This window comes from Folsomia candida, unplaced genomic scaffold (genome assembly GCF_002217175.1).
Source record: "Folsomia candida strain VU population unplaced genomic scaffold, ASM221717v1 Fcan01_Sc009, whole genome shotgun sequence".
Taxonomy (NCBI): Eukaryota; Metazoa; Arthropoda; class Collembola; order Entomobryomorpha; family Isotomidae; genus Folsomia; species Folsomia candida.
Genome location: NW_019091201.1, coordinates 413,118 through 437,040, shown reverse-complemented (window position 1 = coordinate 437,040; position 23,923 = coordinate 413,118). Strand labels below are relative to the sequence as shown.

Below are 23,923 nucleotides of genomic sequence, written 5' to 3'. Positions count from 1 at the left end.
CAAGCGGTAGCAACTTTAATACCGAGAAATCAATACCTGCGTGACTACCAGATTTCTAATGTTTGGTTCATTCAGTGTCTTGCGTGCATGTGTTAAATTACTCAAAGTCGCATCTTACCTGGTGTAGAGAGCTCCCAAATTAATGCCCAGAAATAAAAGGACGTCCGCTGTCGCCACTCTTGGAGCACAATTCTACACAACATTATAATTTCCATTTAAGAATATTACATATTACGGTCAGGCAGTCGTAAGCGTAACAAATTCAAATGATGATGATGCCCATCGAATAATTATCTGCTCTAATTAATTCCAAACATTTCCTCCTCCGGAGCTTTCTACTTCTTGCTCAGCAATATATTATGCATCAGCGTTGCTCACTGCTATGTGAGGCAGAATGAAGTGGACTTTTCGGAAACAGATGATAAATTAGATAGAAACTGACTGACTGACTGGAGAGTACAATAATGACATGGTTCCCTGAATCCTGCTGTGCCAAAAACAGATGAAAGTGCACAAAATGGGAGGAAAATAGCTGTATATTAATGCCCAGTCAATTCCGTTAGTCTGTGTGACGACTTGAATTATGGGCCAAATAAAATAATTAAATTTCCTGACTGACGGCTACGACTGGGGTCGACAGGCCAGCGTTCTGACCAAACTTTCACTTTTCATTTTGTTACATTTGAGCCCGTTTTAAGGTCAAAAATGACAAATGGCATGTATCCGTTATTTATTTCATAAAGTAGATAAGTGCATAAGTATGTAGTTCATTTCTGCAAAATTAATTCAACTAGTTAGTTAACACTTACCGTATTATTTAAAAGATCAGGTGAGCAGGTCCAGCTATTTGCCCACACGGAAAATCCTATATGCACCGTCGCCGTCACGAAGGAAGCGATGGCACTCCACCTAATAAAAAAGTTCATACATAAATATAGAGCAAAAAATGATATAGTATTTTTTCCACTTTGCTCCAAAAAACATCCTGCTCCCAGACCAGACCTCCACCTCATTCTCTTATGCATTATTGCTTCCTCCTGCACGGTGGAGTGGGCCAAAACAATATGATAGCTTATTAGAGAACTATGCGAATAGACAAGCAGTCATTTGCCATAACTCATCAGAGAAAGTTTTCGATTTCGGCTGCTCATGCAACAAACTGAATAACCCATGCGGAACCTATTAATAAATGTCCAAGTCGTATATCTGAACCAGCAGCAGGGCCAGATCCGAGTTCCACGAAGCCTCCGCCGCTTTCTCGTAAATGTTGAATGGATGGATGGAAGAGGAAGTGCTTTGGCTGTCAAGTGAAAACAGCACGACGCCACAATTGAAGAACTTGACTTTCAACACCACTACCGACATCATCATCACCACCACTTCCAAGCAGCCCATTACACTACATTATGTTACAAGAAGGAAGAAATGTGTGAAGAGGCGAAACCAAAGTAGTCCAACGAAACACCATGAAACCAACTGAATATTCGGCTCATCAGCATCAATAAAACAAAATGTGGGACGAATGAACAAATCCAAATTCATTCATTCATTCCGGCTAAAGTGGTGGTGAGACGTTCTCCATTTCATCATTTCATGCAAAGCGGCCGTTCAGCTTTAGTGCTAGTTAAGTCGTCGCCTTCGCCACTTTTGGCTGCAAACGAACAGGATATTTTACTGCGTTTAACTACAAAATAATAGAAATTGCTGCTGCTGGGATAAGGATGATACGAAACAAAAGCCAAAATTGTGGTGTGTCTTGACTAGCAAAGCCAAAATTTTCTCTCTCACTCGAAGCCAAGGCTGCATTATATTATTGTTCCAGCCAGTGCTACATTTTGCAGCTGTGGCTGCTAAATTCTGTGACAAGGGTACAAATGGCGTTGGAATATTATTGCACTCTCGTTCCAAATCCAAGTACGACTAATGGCACTCCTTTTCAATAAAAAGATATTTTCTCCACCGTTAAACTAATGGTTTGGAGATGGGTCTGGGTGGTTTGGTTGTTGAGGGAATACTTAAGCGTTTAGCGATTGCATTTGGGTGGGTGCAGCACGAGGGAAAAAGAACAACAGGGCGGCATCATCATAATTTTTCCATCCACTTTCACTCTCGATTTTTGAGATTATCTTTAGCAGCATGTACAAATTGCAACAATAAAAAGCGACTTACCACAAGGGCATCGGTAGCATCGTATATGTGACAAAGATTGAGAATAGGATGTACCAAAATACTGCAGAGGGGTTGTTAATCTTGAGAATAATGCCGATGAAACCTGTAAATTGTAGAAACGTCACATTTTTAACGAAATTTTGGCACTAAAGGCGGAGTCAACAACTGTAAAATCGCATTATTGGAAGGACTGCATTGCAACACCCACGCGAAATTGCAACGAGGGTATTATGCATGTACCAGCAAACAAGGTTCACAAGGAATACGGGAAGACCAGACGGACGTTATCCCATATTCTGGGCAAGTTACGTAAGAAGAACTTGTTTAATTTCGAGGACTTTCATTTCGAAATCACTTTCTACCCAGTAGCAGAATTTGTGATGAAAGTTTCTGACTACTGGATTGTCTCTTATTTTGAAATCATATTCTTAGTACGAAATTACATAAATTGCATGCTACTTCAAACCATCTTCACGTTTCCTGGAAAACTGGTGTGCATTGCTGACGTGTAATCACACTAATTTCAAATCCATGTTTCATATCAGTCAAGCCATGCCACTCAACGCTATATACATTTCTGCTGCAATAGAATCTGATAATTTGCAATGAAAGCTAAAGTAGTCTTGTGGTTATTGGTTCGTTTAGTGCAATTGTGTAGCGATAAGAGGGCGATTTCGCCAAAATTAGAGAAATATTCTGCAGGGAATTGCAGCCGAAAATAATAATTTTTCTGTTCAAGTGGAGCACATACACTTTTGTTTTCCGCATTGTTACCAAACATTTATAAATATTGAGTTTGTGTTGTCGTCAACCTTGGCAGCAGACAACTTGACGCGTTTCAAATAACGAATAATGCAACATATAACGTCAGTCATTTCTGTCCGTTCGTCACGAACAGACAGAAGAACTCAACGTAGCAGAATTGATTTCTTCACCAGAAGAAGAAGAACACATGCAGAAAAGAAGACATATGCAACTGCTGTCTGTTACTAATGCGGAAATAAATGGTTTTTTACTTATGTTGACTGCTACACATACATACATTCCATCAGACATTCAACCCTCTGTTCTGTTCTGTACTTTCGGGCGGAAAATAGAAGAAAATGAGATACTTTTTCAAACTCCTTTGAAATCCAAATTTCTATTAATTCTTCTTTCGCTTTCATTCAACCTTCTGGTATGTACAAACATCCGACTACTAAAAATGGGGACGCAAACCATGTTCAACCCAGATTATTTTTTGATCACGTTAGTTTGAAGAGGAACTAGGTAGAGGCAATATTTAGTGCAGCTATTGGGCAGATGCGAAAAATTAAGCAAGTTTGGGGCGCCGCAAGTTCGCGAAAACTCTCGGTTCTCCTGCAGAATATGTGCCTTGCGACAGCAGTTAAACGTTTTTGCTAACTGCGGCGCATAAAATTTGCAGAATTTTTTGCATCTGCACAAATGCCGGATTAAATATTGTTTCTTAAGAGTTTCTTTTTCGCACCAGAATGGCCAAAAAATAATCTGGGCTGAACATGGTTTGCTTGCAAGTACAACCGGCTATCCTAGACGACTTCGACTTGCGGGGTGAACGTTTGCTTTCAACATTTTTCTGAAAAACATGAACTTTTATACAGATACGTTTTTGTTATCCGGTCCGCGTGATCTATCTCGACCGAGAATAAAACGACTTGGTTATGAGGTGCCTGCCTGTATGTACGGACGGACGTGCAGCATGTGGGTGGGTGGGTGTGATTTATTAAAGAACGCTGTTGGAAAAGAGGTTCTTCCTTCCATTCATGCATAAAAGATGGATGGAAGTAGTTAACCATGTTTTACAAAATAAATCAAATTCCACTTCAAAATGGAAGCATTATTATGAATAATCAATGAAATGGGAGTTGAACGTGAGGCGATTGTCCTCTTTTTCCTCGTATCGAGAATTATATCAATTAGGATCATCGCATCTTGTGTGTCAACCAGTCATGTCGGATTACTGATATTTGCACATTAGTAAATGGAAAATTGGTTGGTTTTACCTTGCAAAAAGAGCAGACACCATGTCGCTAAAGCTCCCCAGTGTAAATACAAATTAGCGAATCGGACCCAAAAAGCGAGAGCGATGAGCAAAATGTTTGCCGACGCTCCAACCCCCGTCCAAACAATTAGCTCGCTCACACGGTTCTCATATTCCGTACTCAGCTCTGTCACATTGTCACTTAAGCGTGCACTGCTAAAATTATCACATCCTCCAACCAAGCCAAATCCCCCGTTTCGCCCCCCACTTAAAACAGATACGGGTGGACCGACCGTGGTGTCTCTTCTGGCCGCACTGCTTTCTCCACCACTTAGGTAATAAGTCAGGACTAGGGTGACCACTTTGATCAGCAAATCGATAAAGTTGAGAGTGCAGAGGGATTCTTGCAGCTGAAATAATGAGAACAAACATGATAAGTTCATTTCTTGATGGCTTTCCTGTGGAAACTTTGTGGAAAAAGTGGGTTAAAAAATCGTACAATTCTCAAAATGTGCCAAACGCCATATTTTTGGAAAATTCTAAAAATATCTCACATTTTTTTTTATATACGATCTAAATAGAAGACTTTCTAAAATTTGGAGAAAGTTTGCCTACCTATCACGAAATTACTTATTTGATCAGTTTCCCCGCTTTCTCTTTGCGATTAAAGCAGAGCATGATCAGAATACTATTAAGTCCTGCTTAGCACATTGTGCGAAAAATATGTATCTCATTTCTTATCCCGTCTCACACTTTCTGAGACTGTCCTATCATTTTGGCTTTCACTGCTGAGGTTCGCACTATTGCGAATTAAGTCAGAACACACGCAGTGCAAATTTCACATGAATATTTGAACCATTCCACAAACCCGTAGAATATAATGTGTGTAGCAGGTATAATTTACATTTTATGGGGGTAGGTGAGATTCTGGAGGAAATTTATCGGTCGTAAGACAGGATTTATTCTAGTCTGCTTTCTCCAATACGGGGATTACACGAGACAAGCACAAGATAAACTTTCTCTACATACACAACTACCACCACCAGCAGCAGCCTCAGTGGTTATTAGCTCAACTGGGTTTACCCTGACTGTGTCGTTCAATGTTTACATTTCTTTAGTTTTTTTTGCACAAGATTAAAAATAATATGAATAATTATTAGCATAGCGAGATTAGCTTCAATTTTCCTGGTAACAAAAATGCCGAGCATATCAATTTACTTGTGTATTTTTACCTGTCTACAAGCATACCGCTCGTACGCGGTTTCCAGCTTTTTGTCGCTGAATCTATTAGTAAGCGTGGGAAGATAAATGCCCCTGTACGTCAGAGTATCACTTTCCATCCCTGACTCGTCTCCACCTCTGTCAGGATTTGTCTTTGGGGAACCTTGGCCACTGCCACCACCACCACCGGCGTTTTCGGCAGGAGGGATCGCGGATGCATCTTGGGTCGACGGCATTGTTGAGTTGCGACGATGATCCGCCGAGTCAATGGAAGTCATGAGAGGGGTAGCTTGACCCCAGGTTGGGTTGCAGTTGGGATCGCTAATTCCGGTGAAAGATGTTGTTGCTTCTTCGAGTTTATCCTCCTGGAAGGGAAAAAATGGTAATGCTTTCACTTTGCTTTCACTCATAAAATATTTACTGGTTTTGACATGGTAAAAAGCAATTCTTGGCAGAATAATATTTGCATGCGTACATAATAAAACGATGATGGGTTCATTATCTGTGGCAAAAACCATGCCAGAAATTGGCAGTTTAGACTAATAAAAAAATAAATTACCTCTGGGATCATATTCTGCTGAAGCTGGAGATTTCTTTGAGACGCAATTCGTCGAACTGATTGAAATTAAAATTATTATTAACTGACACAAGACGGAGTCGGAAAGCATTTCGTTTTTATAGACAATAAACTTACCTGATTGGAGCCATAAACCTTTCCCAGGCCGTTTCCGTCTGAAATAGATTTAGTGAACAGAATTGTTAACAAGATGCAGGAACAAGGGTAAATTTACCACCAGAGTCTTAAACCGATTCGAAGTTGACTTGTACACTTACGACATAATTCAGATGTATTTTTGTGTGACGGAACATAAGTCAAGTTTAATATCCCAATTTACCGATTGGTACATTATTTTTCAATAATTGGGAGCAGCCTAGTTCAGGGTTAATCACATGAATGTCTCACGTGGCAAGTTGGTTGTTCGACAAATTACGAAAATTTACGACCAATTTCGAATTGCATGCATGCATCCCTTCATAATCAGTGACGATTTAATCCCCGAAACCAAAATATTTTACGGCAAGTTATACAAAATCCAATTTGTTTTTTATTATTTCCAAGTTTCCCCCAGTCAGACACTTCAGTGTCAGTCATCAGCTTATGTAATGGTGTTGCTGATGGACGTCGTAAATTTATGATTCTAATAATTCCAAGGTTTTTGCTCCACCTTTTCTCACTAAGAGCTCACTACTACGCTCTTAAAATTTTGGCAAAAACTTCTTCGTGGAATATGCTGTTTAGGTACAAAAATAATAAATCATATACTGTAATAACGTATTCATCATTAAAATTCAGCGCAAAACTAGCAATAAGAGGTTGTTACTCTTTATCAAATTTTTGCAGTGGTTGACACAACAAACAGAAAAATAATTAGAAAAGGGTCTTAATAAAGTTAACAAAATGTGACTAAAAACTTTTCCCAAGTGCATAATAACTTTTGGACATTTTTTTTGGTAAATCTCAGCCTGCCTGTCATCTCTAAGCCGGCTGATATGTGAACATTTAATGATGAGCGTGTCGCCCAAAGAAAGCAAGTGAACGAACACTGAAACTCTTTTGTACTTTGGGATCACACAATGCGGCCGAAATTTCTATAGACCTTGCACAATAATAAAGTTGAACCAAAACTTCCAATAACCAAGGTCCTAACCTTCACGAAATCATGCAGTATTCAACTTTTCCGAAATCTACAACTTTCCCCTTTAAGAGAAAGCATGATGTAAGGAGGTCCAATAAGTTGCTGACAATGCAAATATCCAATAGGGTTCTAAACCTAATAAATAGGTCGGAGCAGTGTCAAGAGTTCAATGACAATGCAAAAGCCCAGTAACAAAAATAGTGGGGGGACATTTGATCAAAATTTATGAGAATTTATTTGCAGTGAAAATACTCATTCCATTTCCATCCTGTCGATTTTCTATTCTTCTGAATCTAACGGTAATCCACCTAAAAACGGATTCACCATTACTTAATAATGTTCCTTCACATTCTATTCTCATGGTTAGTTCACCTTCACCGCGGTTTTATACCCCTCATAAAATTCCTCATACAAATACGGCCAACTTCAGTTTCAAACTTATCGCAAGCCATGAATATCAATTCAATCCGAAAACTATAGTTTCATGGTCAAAGTGAGACGGGCTGATTGCAGGATAAATTTTTACTTACATATAAAATGGATCCGACGCGTGATTAGTCTGTTAATTTTTGCAGGATTTTTGTAACAGGAGTCAAATAACATGTAAAAAAGTGGGTGGCAATCGTGTATCATTTTTATGAATGAAAACGACAAGAACTACTTGAACTTTTTACCGAATGCAACAAACTCGCACTGACACCCACACTTTCTTTCTAAATAATTCACACTTTCACAATCGACGATATGAAAAGCATCGCATTTTACTTGTGACGTGACTACGTAAAAGATTTCGTTCTTTATTATTCCCTTTGAACCAACTTTCACTTTTTCCAAAAAAAACTGTAGTGTCCTATTTTTTGCGAACATGTACGACTTCCTTTTAAGTTGTATAACTAACGAGTGAAAGTGGAATCTATTTTTAGTCGAGGGAACTTTTATTCGGCTAGACACAAAAAAAATTCGCATTTCTCACACAAAATGCAAAAGTTAATTAAAACATTGTTCTACTTACGTCAACAAGGACGGTTGATGTTGTGAGAATAATTCATTGTTTTGCAAGTATGTTCCGGGTGAAAGTCAACTAATGCGTAAAATGCATAATCTCCATTTCTGTTAAGAGTAAGACCTCATTCTAAGCACGACCACGACTTCCTACTACTCTTGACAGGAGACGTTTTACAGATAAATTAGTTAGTTGAGTGACACTTTTAACAAAAATTAGTTTAATTGACACAGCACGACACCTAAATCATAATTCTAAACTATTATATTTCTTATAAATAAATAACAGATTGGTGCACAGTTATGTTCAGTTAGTCAAATTCTGTCATGAACTATCCAAGTCTCTCCCTTTTCTACGAATGTTCCATTCCAGAAAAATGGCAGAAGGGGATTTATTTATCGACGCTTCATTTGTAAAACTAGTCATAACCTCAGAAAAAGATAAGTTAACAATTACTTTTTTTTGTAGCACCAGGCACCAACCACAACTCGTATTACGAAACACACTAATTCTATTTCTATTAGTCACACAGACTGGAAGAAACAAGAGAGTAACTAGTTTTGGGAAAAAACTAATCTGCAAAGCCAACGATCCAGGTCCTGCTAGTTTCTTTTTCTATGCTCGTTTCTATGATGGAGTTGGAGAGTTTGGTTGGATTGAATAATGATTTAGATAAAGGAAGACTAATACCAAAATCAATTCTGCTCCTGGTCATTGTGGTAGTGGTCGTGTTTAGCGTGGGGGTGAGAGCGTGGTGGAAATAGGAGATACACACTCCTCCACCAGTTACACCAGTGGTTATTCTGACCTTATATCAATTTTTGGCATTTATTCCTTACCCGTCTCTCGAATATATGTATCCATACAACCCTCGCAAATTGTTATTAATGTTTATTTGATCGGGTTGCAGAGAGTTTTGTGCGAATTATGGTGGTGGACTGGTCATATGTACATAAATGGGACTGTCCGCAAACTTTTTGGTATCGATGACCACACACATGTTAGCAATATGTATGTACATATTGTGATATTGTCAATACCTCAGCATGACGAGCATGAAAACGTTGATACATATTATTTTTCAACACATTTCCTGGAAGGATATGCACACCATAAGTTTCCCATTTTATTTATGTCGGCTACTTACCTAACAATATGATGCATCGGATTTTACGCACAAATGTGTAAAAAAAATCAGAGGTCAAAACTTTTTCAAAGTATTTTCGACACTATGTTTCCAGAAAATAAAACAAGTTCCCATTAGTCCTGATATGGTACGTAATTACCAAAACACTTTGTACTTGTCCTAAATGTGCACATGATTCGGTTAACGCGTTGTCAAATCAGACAACGATATAGCGTTAACGTTGTTATTAACGTCTGCTTCCTCACTTTTGGCAAGATTTACTGAGCCAAATTTGCCCTAAATTGATCTCTACCTGGATGGTGAAAGGAAAACAAACTAATTTCATAAATGTGTGGTGTGGTCGCATACAGAATGGAATGGATCTACTCAAATTAAACGAGCTGGAAAAGGAGCTCGCGAGATGATCAGGATATTGCATTCAAAGAACGATTAGTATGTTTACGCTGAAAACATATTGCACACACCATCCGTGATACCCACCGGTGAACCTAATATTAAGATCTATACACGTACAATTTGTTAATTGATCCTCCATATTATTTCATAAGTAATGTATGGCATGAGTTAGCGCAGTAATGGTCTAGCCATTAGTGCAAATCGCATCCCATAATAATGTCTCCCTCGCGTTGACTAAATTAGTAAAAGTACAAGGACAAAAAAATAGTCAGCGTGCCTTCGTCCATTCATAAGTACACATACCTAAATATTCCTTCGTTTGCATGTATTAACCTCGGTTTATTGACACGCTAACGTCGTCAGTAACGCTGGGAGAATAACAATAATTTTGCATAATATTTTTCATCAAGTAATTTGATATTTTAGAAAAAAAACGTCGTCATCAGAGGTTGATCCACTTTTCTTCCCTTGTTTGTTGAGGATGAAAGCCTCCTCTCAACCACTTATCATCATTGCATTTGTGCAAATGTACAAGTTCACTCTTCTTCTGAATGATAAATGGGATTCATAAACTGAGAAAAGTTTTAGCCTAAAAATATTCTTATCCAAATAAACTTGTAATGCTTATTATCTAATGAAATTTATGCGTGAAGTACACACAAACATGGGGTACGAACGAAAGAAAAAAGTCAGATAGACTCAAACTGCGAGATATCACATGGACAGAAACTCATCATCCAGTTACATAGATATTAGTGGAGAAACGCTTAATATTAAAAGCTCTCTGTGCATTTTGCGGCCGGAAGTATCGGCACGTACACGAGTACAAAAGTGCTCCATGGTTTATGTGACAGTAAGATGGAAACGATCATAATTTCACGGTTTCTCTTGTAAATAAATGATGATAATAAGTAATACGGGAGGTCAAAATTTGACCGGGTATTGTACAATTTGTTGCGTGCTACCATATTATTTCTACTTGTTAACGAAGGAAGGAATAATATCCGTGTTTCGTTTTTATTACAAATTTTGTACTTCCACCGCAGGTAGGCCCCATAAACTTTTGGTTGTAAGTAATGTAGCGTTAAAGTGCGTGGCTTGCATATAAATAAATAACGTTCGTTCACCATTTTATTGAGTGTCTGAAACTTAAAACCAAGAAAATATAAGTAATATGCGACCTTCATTTATGCAAGGTTTTCGAGGATATGTGCATGTGCTTAAGTTAAAATTAAGGGTAATGATATGCACAGCACATGTGTTTATATTTTGGATTTGAGCAGTCAATCCATGCGTTTCATTTGAGTTTAACCAGCGAGAAAACATTCACTCGTCGTAATATTGCTATTTCGTGGATGTGTTTGAGTTAAAGTCAGTCACAGTCTCAAAATCCTTCCATACCACTTTGTACTACATACATGAACTAAAATGCATCCACTCTTTAAAGCCGCTCGCTCTCGAGTTATTAAGCATTTCCGCAGAATATGTACATACATCACATATCACATTCCGCTTAAGAGTCGTAAAACACACGGGTACATTAAACCATGGAGAGTCAATCAAATATATGTACAAGTTTCCGACCATAATTCGGCCTTTGGCTGTAAATGACCTTACCGGAAAATTTGTCATTGTCACAAATCGACACGAATGATGGTCAATGTTTCTCTTAAAATAAAAGATTGATTTCTTGCGTTTCTTACATATTTCAAGTTCATTCATAGGTTGCATGTTGTTTTACATGCACTATTTTTACTCTCTTACATCCATTTCCTTATGCAATTTCCGTATCTATCAAACTTTTGACTCGAGTAAAACACTCTGCATTCATATTTATGTAACATGAAAATGTATATACACAGACTTACTTTTTTCTCTCGAATCGGATTTCGTAGGTGGTTACGCCATCATAGTTCACCGTCGTCTTCGTCATCGTCGACTCCGAAGGGAAATGCATACCTGTGGACAAAGACCAATATATACAAATAAAAAAATTATGAGACTTGAACGTCGAGATTGGGAAAATGCGTCTGATTTTATTTAAATTTCACTTTTCATAATCCACCCAGCACGCGAGAATATTCGTTTGTTGACATTCGGATTTTTTGCAAAAATACGAATAATTATTATTCTGATACTTTATTGAAATGAGTATCATCAAAGTAGGAGGACAAGCTGTCCCTGAGCAAAGACGGGGTATTTTTATTCGACAACAGGATGTTCCAGACTTTTGTAAAGTAACGATTCGCTCGAATTTCTCGGAGGAGGGATATGGATATTCAAGACATTCAGAATCATCAGGTATTGATAAACAAAATTACAATTAATGTGTTGGTTTAAATAAAGTTTAATGAAAATTACAGGACAACTAATCTTAAAAGGGGCATTTTATGGGCTCGTTAGACAGTTGCCAGAAGAAGAAAAACCTCGCAATTTCCTGTATGACGATATCGAAGCCTTGTCGGACGACGATGAACCAGTTCCACCCATTCCATTCGACTCTGTTCCATTGACTCCCACGGAACGACTCCAAGCTGAAGAGCTAATTCAAGCTTATGGTGATGAAGGGGTGGAGATTGAAGGGACGGATATGAAGTTTACGTGGAAGTTAGCTGTGGGGAAAGGTTGGGGACAAGGGATCGCACGCCCCTGGGATTTATTGTTTATCACACGCGATGCTGACAAGACTAGGGATTACCCATTATGCACATATGACGGTAATTAATTTATATATATACATGTTTTAGTCATCAAAATTAAGAGTTAAATTCATATCGTAGACTGCTACTCCTACTCTGGAACTCTTGCGGAGGAAGAATTTCCAAAGTGCCTCTCGCACCTCGGTGAAAATGTCGGATTTGCAGTGCTCGAATTTGTAAAAAGAGAAGTCAGCCTTAAGGGTGTAGGATATGCCCTGGTTTCCTTCAAATATGAAGATGAGGACACCAAGGTCCGTCATCTGGAAAGAACTTTTGCCCATCAGGGTCGGATTAGTAGACCACCCGGAACAGAAGCCAAAGAAAATAGAGAGTTCTTCGTGTCACAGTCAGAAGCAGAAATCCGCTTGTCAATTCTCCAAACTGCAAGCTTATTCGAAATGTTTTTTGACACGGATTTCAAGTGTACCACCGCTTCCGTCAGTTTTGTAGTCGGACAGGAACGCCAGCTTTTAGAAGAATTGTCAAAACGAGGTATCCAACTCAAGGTGATCTCAATTTGCAGAGAAAAATCCCAAAATCAGAGGAATCCATTCCCATTTGGACGAAAAGCAATGGAGGACGACACAATTAAATCATTAATTGACAAGACTCACGCTGCGTTGTACATACGCACTGATCATCAAGTATTGTATGGAGGTCAAACCGTTTCTGATAATCCTAATTCACACGCCGCGAAAAACATTCATGACACCGTCGCGCAGTACGAGAAAATATATGGCAAAACGACCTGCATACCACTATCATCCGTGCCTAGAAAGGACCTCCTTAAAATGGAAGCCCACCTCCATGTTAGCTTACTTATTGCGTATCTCCTCCGACTAAAAAATCCATTCCACCCGAAGTTTGCAAAATTTCACCCCTACTGCTTGAATAAGATGACGATGACCAAACACTTTGACAACGAGTCATGGGGACTGATTCGACAGTTCATGATCTTCGAGTTTGGCGTTGAAATTGCATTGGTTGTCACTCCCACAAAATATTTACCTAGTTTGTAATTTTTGTTCTAAACATACTTTTCAACTAATTAGAGAACTTATCTCACCTGAAGGACTCGTATAGGTGGTCATGGTCAAAGTGTTGAATATTATTCGATCTTGATTCTGAGTAAAGGTGTGATTTATGTATTTTATTATTATTATATTGCCGACACGAATTCGCAGCGTGAACAACTTTTATTATTGATAGATTTAGATTTATTGCTTAATCTTAGCACATTTTACTGCACAAGTGGATTGGATTTTTCTCATCTCTTAATCTGATGGAATATGGGAAGAATTCCGCTTAATCGACGACAGTGTATGTGAAAACTTTTCTCAAATTTTTTGCCGTGAAGGTGACGGTCAACTCGTGTGCCAATGAATTTTTCTATAGTAAATCTGGGCTTATCAGGATACATCTTATCTTCACTGAGAGTTTCGTAATTATAAAATTTGTGTGTTTTTCTTTTTATTAGAATATTATTTATTTTAATTTTACGCCGGCCGACAAGTTTTCCGTGCTTTTGTAAACTTTTAACATGGTATTTATTTGCATAGTTTGCGAAGGAAAAATCATGGAGAAACTAATCCTTATTTATTGCATTCATAAATAAAATTAAGCCTGACAAATTCTTTGGGGTAAAAAAAAGTTGTAAATTTTTGTCTTCCCTACTGCTTTAATGTCTTTGTTCAGCTTTATACATAAGATTTAGCCTGTTTTTGTAAGTATTTCACATTCTTCTTCAAAATAAGTAGATGTCTGGTAATTTGATAATTTGAACCGATTAAGTATGCATTTTAATGATTAACGCTAATTAAATTAAACAGGTATTGGATATATTTCGTCATAAAATAAAGAGAGAACAGGATCTTTAGAACATTTACGTTCTTAGAGAGATTCATCTTCAAAGTTCAAGGACGATGATTTTATCAAGTATCACTTTGTCGCATGCGTCTTTTTTTATAGTATTTATTTAAATATTAAAATTTTGATAAATGTTTAGGTACTGTACTTTGATAGGTATCCAGTAGATTTATTGTAATATGTATGCAGGCAGACGCAGAGTTTTGCTAAAAATCCAGACGAAACTTTGCTGACCGAGATGATTCAGACCGACGAGACAACTACTTTGTTAAAACTTTGGATACATATTCAGATCCAACGCATTTGAGAAGAATCATGTTTCAAAAAGTGGTGTCATATTGCCAAACTATTGTTTAATGTTAATTAGCCGATGCTATCATTATCTACAGCACCATGTTGCACGGATATTTCATATTTTATGTACTTTATGTATGTCTTGTCAAAATGTGTTGGCTTTAATATTCTCTGTTATGGATTTAGATATTTGGGCAACTATGATACAATATACTACGTATTATACTACACAATTTGTTCTATTTTCCGCAGATTTAAATTTGCACACAATCACACATCAATCCCACCTTGACTTCAACAGGTTTTCGACATTTTTAATAATATTACATGCAGAATACTAAATATTTGCCTCTCTTATTTTTAACTATATACATTGCATGACTAATTTATTCTACCACGAGGCGTTTCTTTCTTCGGCACAAATTCAATCACATTTTGACATTCAATCTTAAATAATTCATACAAGATAAAATCTGCAAACAAGCATTTTGATGGATTAATAATACCCAAAAGTCATGTACTCACAAGAGACTACAGCTCAATAATAATTCCGCCGCTTTACTCTTAAAAGAGACGACTACATCGTAATCAGAGTGACTTAATGCTAATCCTACATGTACACAATATTTAATGGATGTTACTTCTTCATGTGTGTGTGTAATCTTGGCTTGATTTGTTTATCAGATATTGATTCACTATCACAACTACTGGTCACAACCAGTCAGCAAAGTAGATAAGTAGATTTTTATTTGTAAACAAGACAAAAAAATCACATGCAAACCACTTGGGTCAAGGTTTTATGCAAATTTGTCCAAATTGTGTCTAATTAATTAAGATAACACAATAAATAAACAAAATTATGTTAGATTTCACTCCACCGAAAAAAAATGAGACTTTCTGTCCAGCAGCGTATTTACAGTCTCAATTTGTCACCTTTTCGTAATATCGGGTAGAAAAAGTGTACATATGTAATATATTAAAACTTTGGATAGATTCTTCCAGCAGTGAAATTCGCACAGAGGATCAATCAGCCTTGTCTCACCGACCAACTCACACACTGGATTGCAACTAATCTATCACAATTTAAACTAGTCACAACATTCTCATCACAACGAACGCCGTGTCCTCAACACTTTGTTTGCACACTGTAACGCAGCTCTTCGCAATAATAATGGAATAAGTTGACGTACGCTGTGTGAACGGAATTATAAGCAAGTTTAGTGCTATTATTTTTCACACCATGAATGAGAGAGCCTCCTACTTTAACTTGACATGCAGAACTGCTGGGACTGAACTGAATAAATACTGCATGTCTCAAATTTACAACTCGTATGAAGTATGTATGACTAAAGTAAAAGTTTCATATGTACAAACAAACGATGGTCAAGGGCTGGATTTTAACAGGACCAGTTTAGTCAGTTTAGTTTGCCCCAACTCCCAAACAGCAACTGAGTCTTGTGAGACTTGTCCGAAACGGAATTCCTTCACTTGTCTGGCCTTACTTCCTCTGTGAGAATCCTCCTCGCATAAAAGACCAACCAAGCCAGTGGCAGTGGTCCCAGCTCAATTTCATGCTTACATCCACGAAATGCCCGAGTTGCCGAATCCGGGATGGGAAAAGGAGGGAGGAGGACACACACAACTAACACATCCCAACCAACTCTTAGCTTAGTCGCAACACGATTCACTGCACCAAAACGGTACGAAAACCAAGTAAACCACAATATGGAACCGTGCTACGCATTCAAGTCAAGTCGTCGGTCGGTGGAGACATGGCGAAAGTAATTCCTGTGAGAAGAATAAGACGATTTACTTCCCACTTTCTCCCCTGCTTTCTCTCTCCTGCAAGAGAATGACGAGAGGTTGAGTCCCAAACAGGAATATGCGACGAGGAGGAGGGAAAGTCAGTAAGGAAGAAGGAATGACACTGCAAGTCAAGGTTTAGAAGAAGTAACGATGGGATTTGCGATGGAATCACAAACCAAGAAGACCAAGATTGGGTCAAGATTAAACAAAAAGCTAAAAGCTTTCTACTATGAAATCAAAGACGGATGGGGAACAGAGAGAAAATCTGTTGACGTGACTTCACCTTTATTTCAATTTCGGAGAAAATTCTCAGCTTTGTTGAGGGAATAATTTTACAAAATACACAAAAAGTGTCCCAAGGAGGTTGGTTTTGAGAAAGCTAATAATTTGGAGAGTTGGACACGGCTGAACATCAAATCAAGTTAGCGTACTGCTGTTACTTCAACCACAAAACACGGCAATAATCAGGAGTCGTGTGGTGAGTCCGAGGTGCGGTCGGTCGTAAAATTACTTTAGAGTTGTTGTAACAAGAAGAGAAGAACGGCTTCCCGTGGGGGTGCCAAGTCTAATTGAATCGTCAAATAGGAGGAAAAGGTACATGAACTTGTCGCATATTGTAAAACCACGTTTAATAACTTCCCAGAGGAAAATGGGATGCTTGTCTTTAAACGAAATTGTCCATCATAACCATACCCCGGACAAATATTTTTTTATCCTACCCTACTCGTGTTGAGCTCAACATGAGTAGGGTAGGATAAAAAAATATTTTTCCGGGGTATGATCATAACATTGGATCTGGACCATAACGTTCCATCAATCCGGGGTCATCTAACCGTAACAGAAGACTGACAGGAACCTGGCACAAACGTCTTCATGGAGGATGGACAATGTCTTCTTGGTCTTGGCTAACAGAGCTGCATATCCCTCCCTCCCTAGTTTAATTCCCGCTTTTGTGTTGGTGGATGTTGAATTCTGTTTCCGTTTGTCCCAACCATTATGCTGTATCTTCCATGACCGTGGCCTTGCTGTCTTTAGCTTGCTTGTTGCTTAATGCGTTTGGCAACGTGCTCGCTCCTTCATAATAAAAATCATGGTCATTCCCATCAATATGTGTCCATACACATCAAAGAATGCATCAACCCCCTTTTTATTTTCTTGAAAATGTAATAAGAGGGAGATAATTGTAATGTTTATGTAACACACATCCTAAAATTTCCAGCATTTTTTTGCGTTACTCGAAAGCACATGGAATAGCTTCGTAAAATTGTAACGGATTCTTCGTCTTTGAAAGCCTTGTTTTTGAACTGCTTGATGGGCCGTTTGTGCATCATGGTCGGTTGGCCTTGCGAATGTTTCTTCTTGTCGCACTTCCCCAGACCAACCCATTTTCTAACCTAAAAGATTTTTTCCTCAACACAAAAGAATGTTTTATAGCCTTTCTATTTCCACAGGACAGATTTATTTCATCGGCTATTTCTGCACCCACTTCTAGTCTTAAGTTTGCTTTGTAGTTTTTTTTTCGTGAATCGAGAAGAATACGGTTCATGGGGATACATTTGAGAACAAATACAAATACGTAATGGTTGCACTCAGACAGGCAAAAATCGTCAAAATTCCGGAAGTAATAACAATAAGAGACTACATACATGTGTCTCTTATTGTTCGTATTTATTTAATGCGACACTGAATAAATGAATGACGATAAGAAGAAGGTGATCTGTTATATAAAAAAAGAAGTAAAAAATGATGGATTTATGTGGTTTGGAGTACTTCCAATCTTGCCAGTCGTCTCATGAGGTCATTTCCCATACTTAAAAGAACTGTCGATACATTTACACATGGTACATACATTTGTATCACGCTCAATTAAACATTGATTGATTTGGTGTTTTATTGTCTCCTGCCCATTCACGGAAATGAGTAATCATATGTAAATCCAGCAAAATAGCTGACAAGTTTTGAGAAACCAAACTTGGGACTTGTGAATGGTGGGCGGCGGTCACTTAATTTAATTGGTTTTATTTGCTGAGACTTTTAAACAAAGAGTGGTGAAAAAAGGCGATGGTCCTTGTAATCGTTATTTTGCAGAAGGCACATGAACTGGCATCTGGTACCTTACATATCTAGCCAGGCGACAAGTATGTAACTTCGCTTCGGTAGTAAAATAATGATAATAGTGTTGGTAGTATGTATGAGCAACAATCTTGTATTCAATTCAGAATGGATCCGTCGGGTGCATATGTAAATTACATAACGTAATGAATAACATTCTGTAATAATTGATGGAAACCCTGAAATTGCACGTGCAGAAATATTTGTATGTTCTGATGCCAAGGGATCTGTTTGTAACTTTCCTAACTGATCAGGTTGTACAAATAATGAGCAATAAATCCGTATGTTTTTCAGCATTATTATTGACAATGAACTAAAAAATATTTTGATTTGCATGCGATAATTTGACACTAATCCATCGAGGAACGAGGATTAAGGATTACATTTAATGCATGGTTAGATCAACAACAATCGGGCAATAAATAATATTGCTTTTATTGTTGTTGAAAATTAACAAATTGCGAGCAAACATGAGTAAAGGTTGAGGTTTTGTGCATTAGTTATAAGCTCATGTATTTGCACTCCATGACGTGGGAAAATTCACAAGGTTTGGTCCATATCAAACCTCTTGTCACCACACCTCCATTAATTACAAAATTACTAGTTGGAGATATGTATTTAATTAAAATCCCTGAAGTATGAGAACTCATCAAAATCAGAGTTTGCGTGAGCAAAGCATGGTCATCACGGTGCATCCTAAATTCACAGTTACATATTGCATTTTTTAACTTCCTCACTTATTTAATTTAATCTTGAGCACGCCGTTTTATTTTGCAACTCGACTGAAGGTTAACAAACAACAAACTATGAATATATATGTATAACAAAACAATAATACTTAACTAGATATATGTGACTAAAATGTTGCAGTTCAAAAATTTTATCGTTTCTTCCACGTCCATTTCGCTCTTGCACCATCATGACCACACTTTTGCCTCTCGCGTTGTCTATGGTCTCGAACCAACAAACCGGCCAATCTCAACCTCTCTGCGTCCGCACCTGCATCCCAAGACAAACGTGCTATATAATTATCATTAACCTTCTTTAAATCCTTATCTACTTACCTAAGGCTGCAATCGCTGTCGAAATTCCCCACCGTAGACAAGCTGCTCGAGACGCTTCTCCACCATATGATTGATGCTCTGCGAATTCCGTGCCCCCTTGAACGTAAGCGTCCACGTCGACCTTTCCCAACCAGCCGGCTAGCTGGAGAGGGGTGAGGACCACTTCCCTCGACTGGGTCATTGTAAAGTATTCTAGCCCTTGGCCGTTGTTGATGTTAAAGCGACCCGTCCCTGGAAGGGTCACCTTCACTTCGCCTCGAGCAGATTTCTTCATGCACACTGCAATTTCAATGGAAAAGCATAGTTAATTAAAATTAATGATCATAAAAACATCATTTGCTTTAGTTAAATTGATATTATTTTTCCCTCGAGTGAGTCAGGTTGACTGACCCACTTGCCCAGCCAAAGGTCATTGACCACTGGACTCAACTGTTTTGGTGTTTTTTTCACTCATTTTTCTACCAAATGTAGCCATTTCATTTCTAGAGCCCATCCGAATGTGTGTCCGTCAAAACTTGTTTGCAACTACTATTTTCAAATTTTTCGAATTTCTGAAGAAAAATAAGCGGTTTGATTCAGGGATCAAGTGCGTTGTTGGGGTAGTAATTTTTCATCCAAGTGAAAATATATGAGTAAGTGGCATTTTATTATGCGAAAATAGGGCGAAAGAAGTTATAGTTTGTATATTTTTTTCAGTGCAATCAATTGAAGTTGAGAATCTACAGAAATTGGAGCAGTTGCAAGCGAAATTACGGATGGAGCAGTATAAAAAGTATGAGAATGCATTGGAAAATTTTGAAAAGCAGTTGGAAGGCTTGGAATCTCGCACAGAGAAAAGTGTAAGCTAGAGAGTTAGTTAACGATTTGATAAAATGTGACCATTTTCTGGAATTATTTTAGATGACATTCTTCACGAAAATGTTTGAAAGTTTCATCAAAAAGACGAAAACGACGACGGAAGAAATTAATAACATTAAGACAAGTGTCGAGTCAGCAACGAGCGATATGGTTCAGGTGAATATTTTAAAATTCCCTAATTAACAGTTAAATACATTTGATGCACTTAAATAAACGATTACATTCAAACTTGTACTTTAGGCTTTAACATTGTTGGAGAATGGACTTGAAGACTGCAACAAAAAACTTGCAAAACAGTTGAAAGGAGTTTTGCATGATTTGGAGAGAAAATGTCAAAAGAATGAAGATATGGACAATGTGGAGTTGGTAGACGCGATTGGTAACATCGTCAAGATGATTCACACGTATGCGACTTAATAGGTTTAAAATTTAAATGGTAACAAAATTCGTTTTGTTATGAGTTATGCATAGTTCAATTTTACAGATATCTAATTTTATAAAACCGTTGATTTTTAAATGTGTTAATAAACTTGTCGTACCTGGAATAAAACAACTTTTTCTTCCATCAGGTTCTAAGGTCACAGATGGTAATTCGTCGACCTTTGTTTGTTTGGTTAATTCTTTTCGATATCCTTTTAGAAAGGCCAGTTCCTTTTCAAATTCAGGATGTTGTGCTATCCTTTCCAAACAAGAAATCCATTCTGTGTACTGCTTATCAGACAATGTTTCCATTAATCTTTGTTCCAACTCGTGCTTGGGTAACCAAACTGACCCCGCAAAGGCTCTGGTAAAGAGTAGGCATACATATTAAGTTACATGAATTAATCAAAAATTATATTATAATATGAGCTTACACATTAGTATTGTTGTCAGATACTAAAAGTCCTCCAGCACTGGCATTCATTTTATTAATTTTGCTGACCATTTCCTGTAATATAACAACTTGTCATTAGTCATTAAATCTAGCATAGGACACACTATTTCTACTGTTTGCCTACTCACATGCATTAAATAGAAGAAATTTGGATTGGCTGTGTAGAAAAATGGGTGATGGGGTCGACCCGACATGTCAAACTGAGCAGCTTTTTGTTTAGGATAAATTTCTTGTGGGGGTCGCATCATTGGTCGTGCTGTTGGTTCAAACAATCCAGACGGAAAGAGATATCGAATTGCTTCCTGCAAATTGAATTATTATGTCAATTTCAACAAATTTTAGACATGTCCCCTAAATATGTTACATTTATATCTGCTTGCGAAAACGTCTCTGGGTCTTTGCCCATCATATTTGCTAAATGTCTTCTTCCAAAGACAAACTCTTTTTCTTCCTTATCCATGAACTCCTCTGCATACAGCAAATTAGTTTTATATTAAAAGTTATCCAAATTACTACAAGAAATTAGTAATTATTTATTATGCATTTTGATTGCTTACGATGTTCCTTCGCCCTTTGGATATAAGAGTGCATCGCTTTACTGATGGTGTCAGTCCCTTCGCCATTCGCCTCAGCAGCTTCATCGACATCAGAGGACTGAGGAGCGAGCTCTGTTGGTAGTGGGGGTGCCCGAAGAGTGGTCTTTGTGTGAATTCTTTTAGGAATTATGCCACATGATGGTAAAAATTGGCCGGTATTAGTACTAGTTTTTAGGAAAATATTGAAAAAGACTTTTGACGAAGCCATGATGATTAAACAGTATTACTACTAGTGAAGAGATTATCAAGTTTAAACCATTTTAGGAATTTTTGTTATCTATGAAAAACTATTCAATTCAATTACAGAATGTGCAACTTTGTAAATTCGGCTTGTAAAGTTTGTAAAGATGAGTTTCGCAATTGGAATGGGCCCAAATGAGAAAAGTCTCACTTTTCCTCCGCAATAATAATGCAAAATTGTCTCATTCATGAGTTAAAATCTCATCAATAAAATCTCTAACGCACTATAATAAATTTTATTCATAAATATTGTAATAATAAATAATCCTTTCACGGTCTTGCTAATTCCAGCACCAAGAAATCACGATTCTCTTTGTTTGCTACATCTGCAAACACTGAGGGGTAGCGATACTGAAACAAATGACAATTTTTTTAAAAATAGATTAATGGAATGTAATTATAGTGAATTAGGCTGAATTTTTATCTACCTGTCCACATGGATTCATGCCCCATGACACTATCCCTGCGAGATATGTTTGATTGTTTCCGTCCAAACAGGCTAATGGGCCCCCGGAGTCGCCGTTGCATCTAAAATTTGATACAAAATGACATCACAATAATATAAATATTTATGTAAGCACAATATCGCAATACTTACGCTCCTTTAGAACTGTCATCGTCCAACCCTCTCGCACAAACCATTGTGTCATCAACAGGGTTAAGACCATTGAAGGCAGCAGTGCAATTAGACCTTGGAAATATTTCCAGTGTAATCTTTTGCAGGGCGTCAGGAATAGTAATTGGGTAATCGGCAGGATTGGTATTTCCCCATCCTGTATTCACACATTCTCCAGCGTGGTTAAATCCCTCTTCGGAAATTGGTAGTGTTTGTACCCACTCGTTTAACTCGAACGGTTCGGTCACAGTGATGACGGCAACGTCATGATACAAAATTTCATTGTCGAAATTATCGTGCCAAATCAGACGCTTAGGGATACGAAGTTGTTGATTGATTTCGCCAATTTTCATGTTATGAGCGCCAGCGATTATAGAAACTTGGTTCAGAATTTGACCTTCGACACAGTGAGCTGCAGTTATTACCTATGTATTTGAAGTTATTAATCTAGAAATGAGTGTTATGCGTGGGTAAAAATTATTAAATATTGTATCCTACATACATGGGTCGGGTTTATCAATATGCCTCCACAATTGTGGTATCTGTCCCCAAAGATTGGTTTGACCTGGATGGAAACTTGATACGGAAATTCGCCAGGATCTGCGTCAATTCCTCCTACGACTTTGCCATCGTTTCCTTGAGAAAGAGGTACTGGATAATTTCTAATAAACCCCACACTTTGCTTCTGATGTGGGTGGGCAAAAGCTAAAGCAAGTAACGAAAGAAATGTTACTAATCGGGCCATTATGATTCTTATTTAGTATTAGTAAATAATTAACACGCTATGCAAAAATCCTCAGCCGTAATGAAAATTGTCGATGATCTATTGTGCATAATATAGTGTGTTTAACCTTTATTATAAATTGTCCAAGTTCGTCACACGGAAATTTGACAGGTTAATTAATCTTCACTTATGCATTTAACATCGAAAGGCTGATAAGCTTCTGCTGATAATTTTGCGAAAACAAGGGCATTTATTTTGGCAATATCAAAAACAGTAACTATCTCAAACTTATTACAATGCCGTTTCAGAGGATGGTCAGATCAGAGTCAAAAGGGCCTTGCTGTCGTCATGTTCATGATCATCGAGCGATATGAATTATAATTATGATATGTTATGTATGTGACTTGACCTTATAGTTTTTCATGAAATGCAGATGAGAAATAAGTTTGAAAATATTTTTAATTCGTTTTTCAAATTCTTAGTTCCATTTCCGTTTAAATATCGCAAATGGAAATGTACGAAAGTTTGTTGCAGTGCAG

General features: G+C 37.6%; 4 protein-coding genes across 7 annotated transcripts in view; 1 reads left to right on the top strand and 3 right to left on the bottom strand.

The window, feature by feature from the left end:
• Positions 1-16,062, bottom strand: part of LOC110854056 (adenylate cyclase type 8) — a 42,741-nt gene extending 26,679 nt beyond the window's left edge. For 2 of the 4 annotated variants that reach the window (XM_035855131.1, XM_035855132.1), the window contains exons 1-9: positions 13,401-16,062; positions 11,504-11,594; positions 6,087-6,124; positions 5,952-6,007; positions 5,404-5,757; positions 4,194-4,581; positions 2,170-2,272; positions 810-909; positions 119-192 (exon numbers count right to left, since the gene is read on the bottom strand). In XM_035855131.1, coding sequence (XP_035711024.1) covers positions 119-192; positions 810-909; positions 2,170-2,272; positions 4,194-4,581; positions 5,404-5,757; positions 5,952-6,007; positions 6,087-6,124; positions 11,504-11,594; positions 13,401-13,425 — 1,229 coding nt within the window. In that variant the 5' untranslated portion in view covers positions 13,426-16,062. Of the gene's footprint in view, positions 1-118; positions 193-809; positions 910-2,169; positions 2,273-4,193; positions 4,582-5,403; positions 5,758-5,951; positions 6,008-6,086; positions 6,125-8,101; positions 8,681-11,503; positions 11,595-13,400 lie in introns of those variants that run through there. The other 2 variants (XM_035855134.1, XM_035855133.1) reach the window with 2 other exon arrangements.
• A 3,087-nt stretch (positions 16,063-19,149) lies between these two features.
• On the bottom strand, positions 19,150-22,148 carry LOC110854413 (28S ribosomal protein S9, mitochondrial). Its single transcript, XM_022102852.2, has 7 exons — positions 21,766-22,148; positions 21,573-21,676; positions 21,337-21,510; positions 21,189-21,262; positions 20,874-21,118; positions 19,477-19,755; positions 19,150-19,411 (listed from the first exon to the last, which is right to left on the bottom strand). The coding sequence occupies exons 1-7, from the start codon at positions 22,010-22,012 to the stop codon at positions 19,293-19,295; spliced, it is 1,242 nt and encodes a 413-aa protein (XP_021958544.1). The 5' UTR covers positions 22,013-22,148; the 3' UTR covers positions 19,150-19,292.
• Positions 19,762-20,879, top strand: LOC118436642. The gene is made up of 4 exons (XM_035855138.1): positions 19,762-20,108; positions 20,173-20,315; positions 20,377-20,490; positions 20,575-20,879. The coding sequence occupies exons 1-4, from the start codon at positions 20,105-20,107 to the stop codon at positions 20,749-20,751; spliced, it is 438 nt and encodes a 145-aa protein (XP_035711031.1). The 5' UTR covers positions 19,762-20,104; the 3' UTR covers positions 20,752-20,879.
• A 111-nt stretch (positions 22,149-22,259) lies between the features above and the next one.
• Positions 22,260-23,520, bottom strand: LOC110854412 (trypsin-1). Its single transcript, XM_022102851.2, has 4 exons — positions 23,163-23,520; positions 22,643-23,085; positions 22,473-22,572; positions 22,260-22,395 (listed from the first exon to the last, which is right to left on the bottom strand). Exons 1-4 carry the CDS (start codon positions 23,403-23,405, stop codon positions 22,315-22,317), a joined length of 867 nt encoding a protein of 288 aa, XP_021958543.1. The 5' UTR covers positions 23,406-23,520; the 3' UTR covers positions 22,260-22,314.
• Positions 23,521-23,923: the final 403 nt, after the last annotated feature.

Excerpts from the sequence above, each read along its gene's own strand:
- LOC110854412 (XM_022102851.2), bottom strand. The coding sequence starts at position 23,405 with ATGGCCCGATTAGTAACATTTCTTTCGTTACTTGCTTTAGCTTTTGCC. Across the intron at positions 23,086-23,162 it reads TATTGATAAACCCGACCCAT|GTAATAACTGCAGCTCACTG; the intron begins GTATGTAGGATA and ends TCAAATACATAG. Across the intron at positions 22,396-22,472 it reads GCATGAATCCATGTGGACAG|TATCGCTACCCCTCAGTGTT; the intron begins GTAGATAAAAAT and ends CATTTGTTTCAG.
- LOC110854413 (XM_022102852.2), bottom strand. The coding sequence starts at position 22,012 with ATGGCTTCGTCAAAAGTCTTTTTCAATATTTTCCTAAAAACTAGTACT. Across the intron at positions 21,511-21,572 it reads TTTCGCAAGCAGATATAAAT|GAAGCAATTCGATATCTCTT; the intron begins GTAACATATTTA and ends TTCAATTTGCAG. Across the intron at positions 21,119-21,188 it reads TCTGACAACAATACTAATGT|AGCCTTTGCGGGGTCAGTTT; the intron begins GTAAGCTCATAT and ends ACTCTTTACCAG.
- LOC118436642 (XM_035855138.1), top strand. Across the intron at positions 20,316-20,376 it reads AATCTCGCACAGAGAAAAGT|ATGACATTCTTCACGAAAAT; the intron begins GTAAGCTAGAGA and ends GAATTATTTTAG. Across the intron at positions 20,491-20,574 it reads CAACGAGCGATATGGTTCAG|GCTTTAACATTGTTGGAGAA; the intron begins GTGAATATTTTA and ends CTTGTACTTTAG.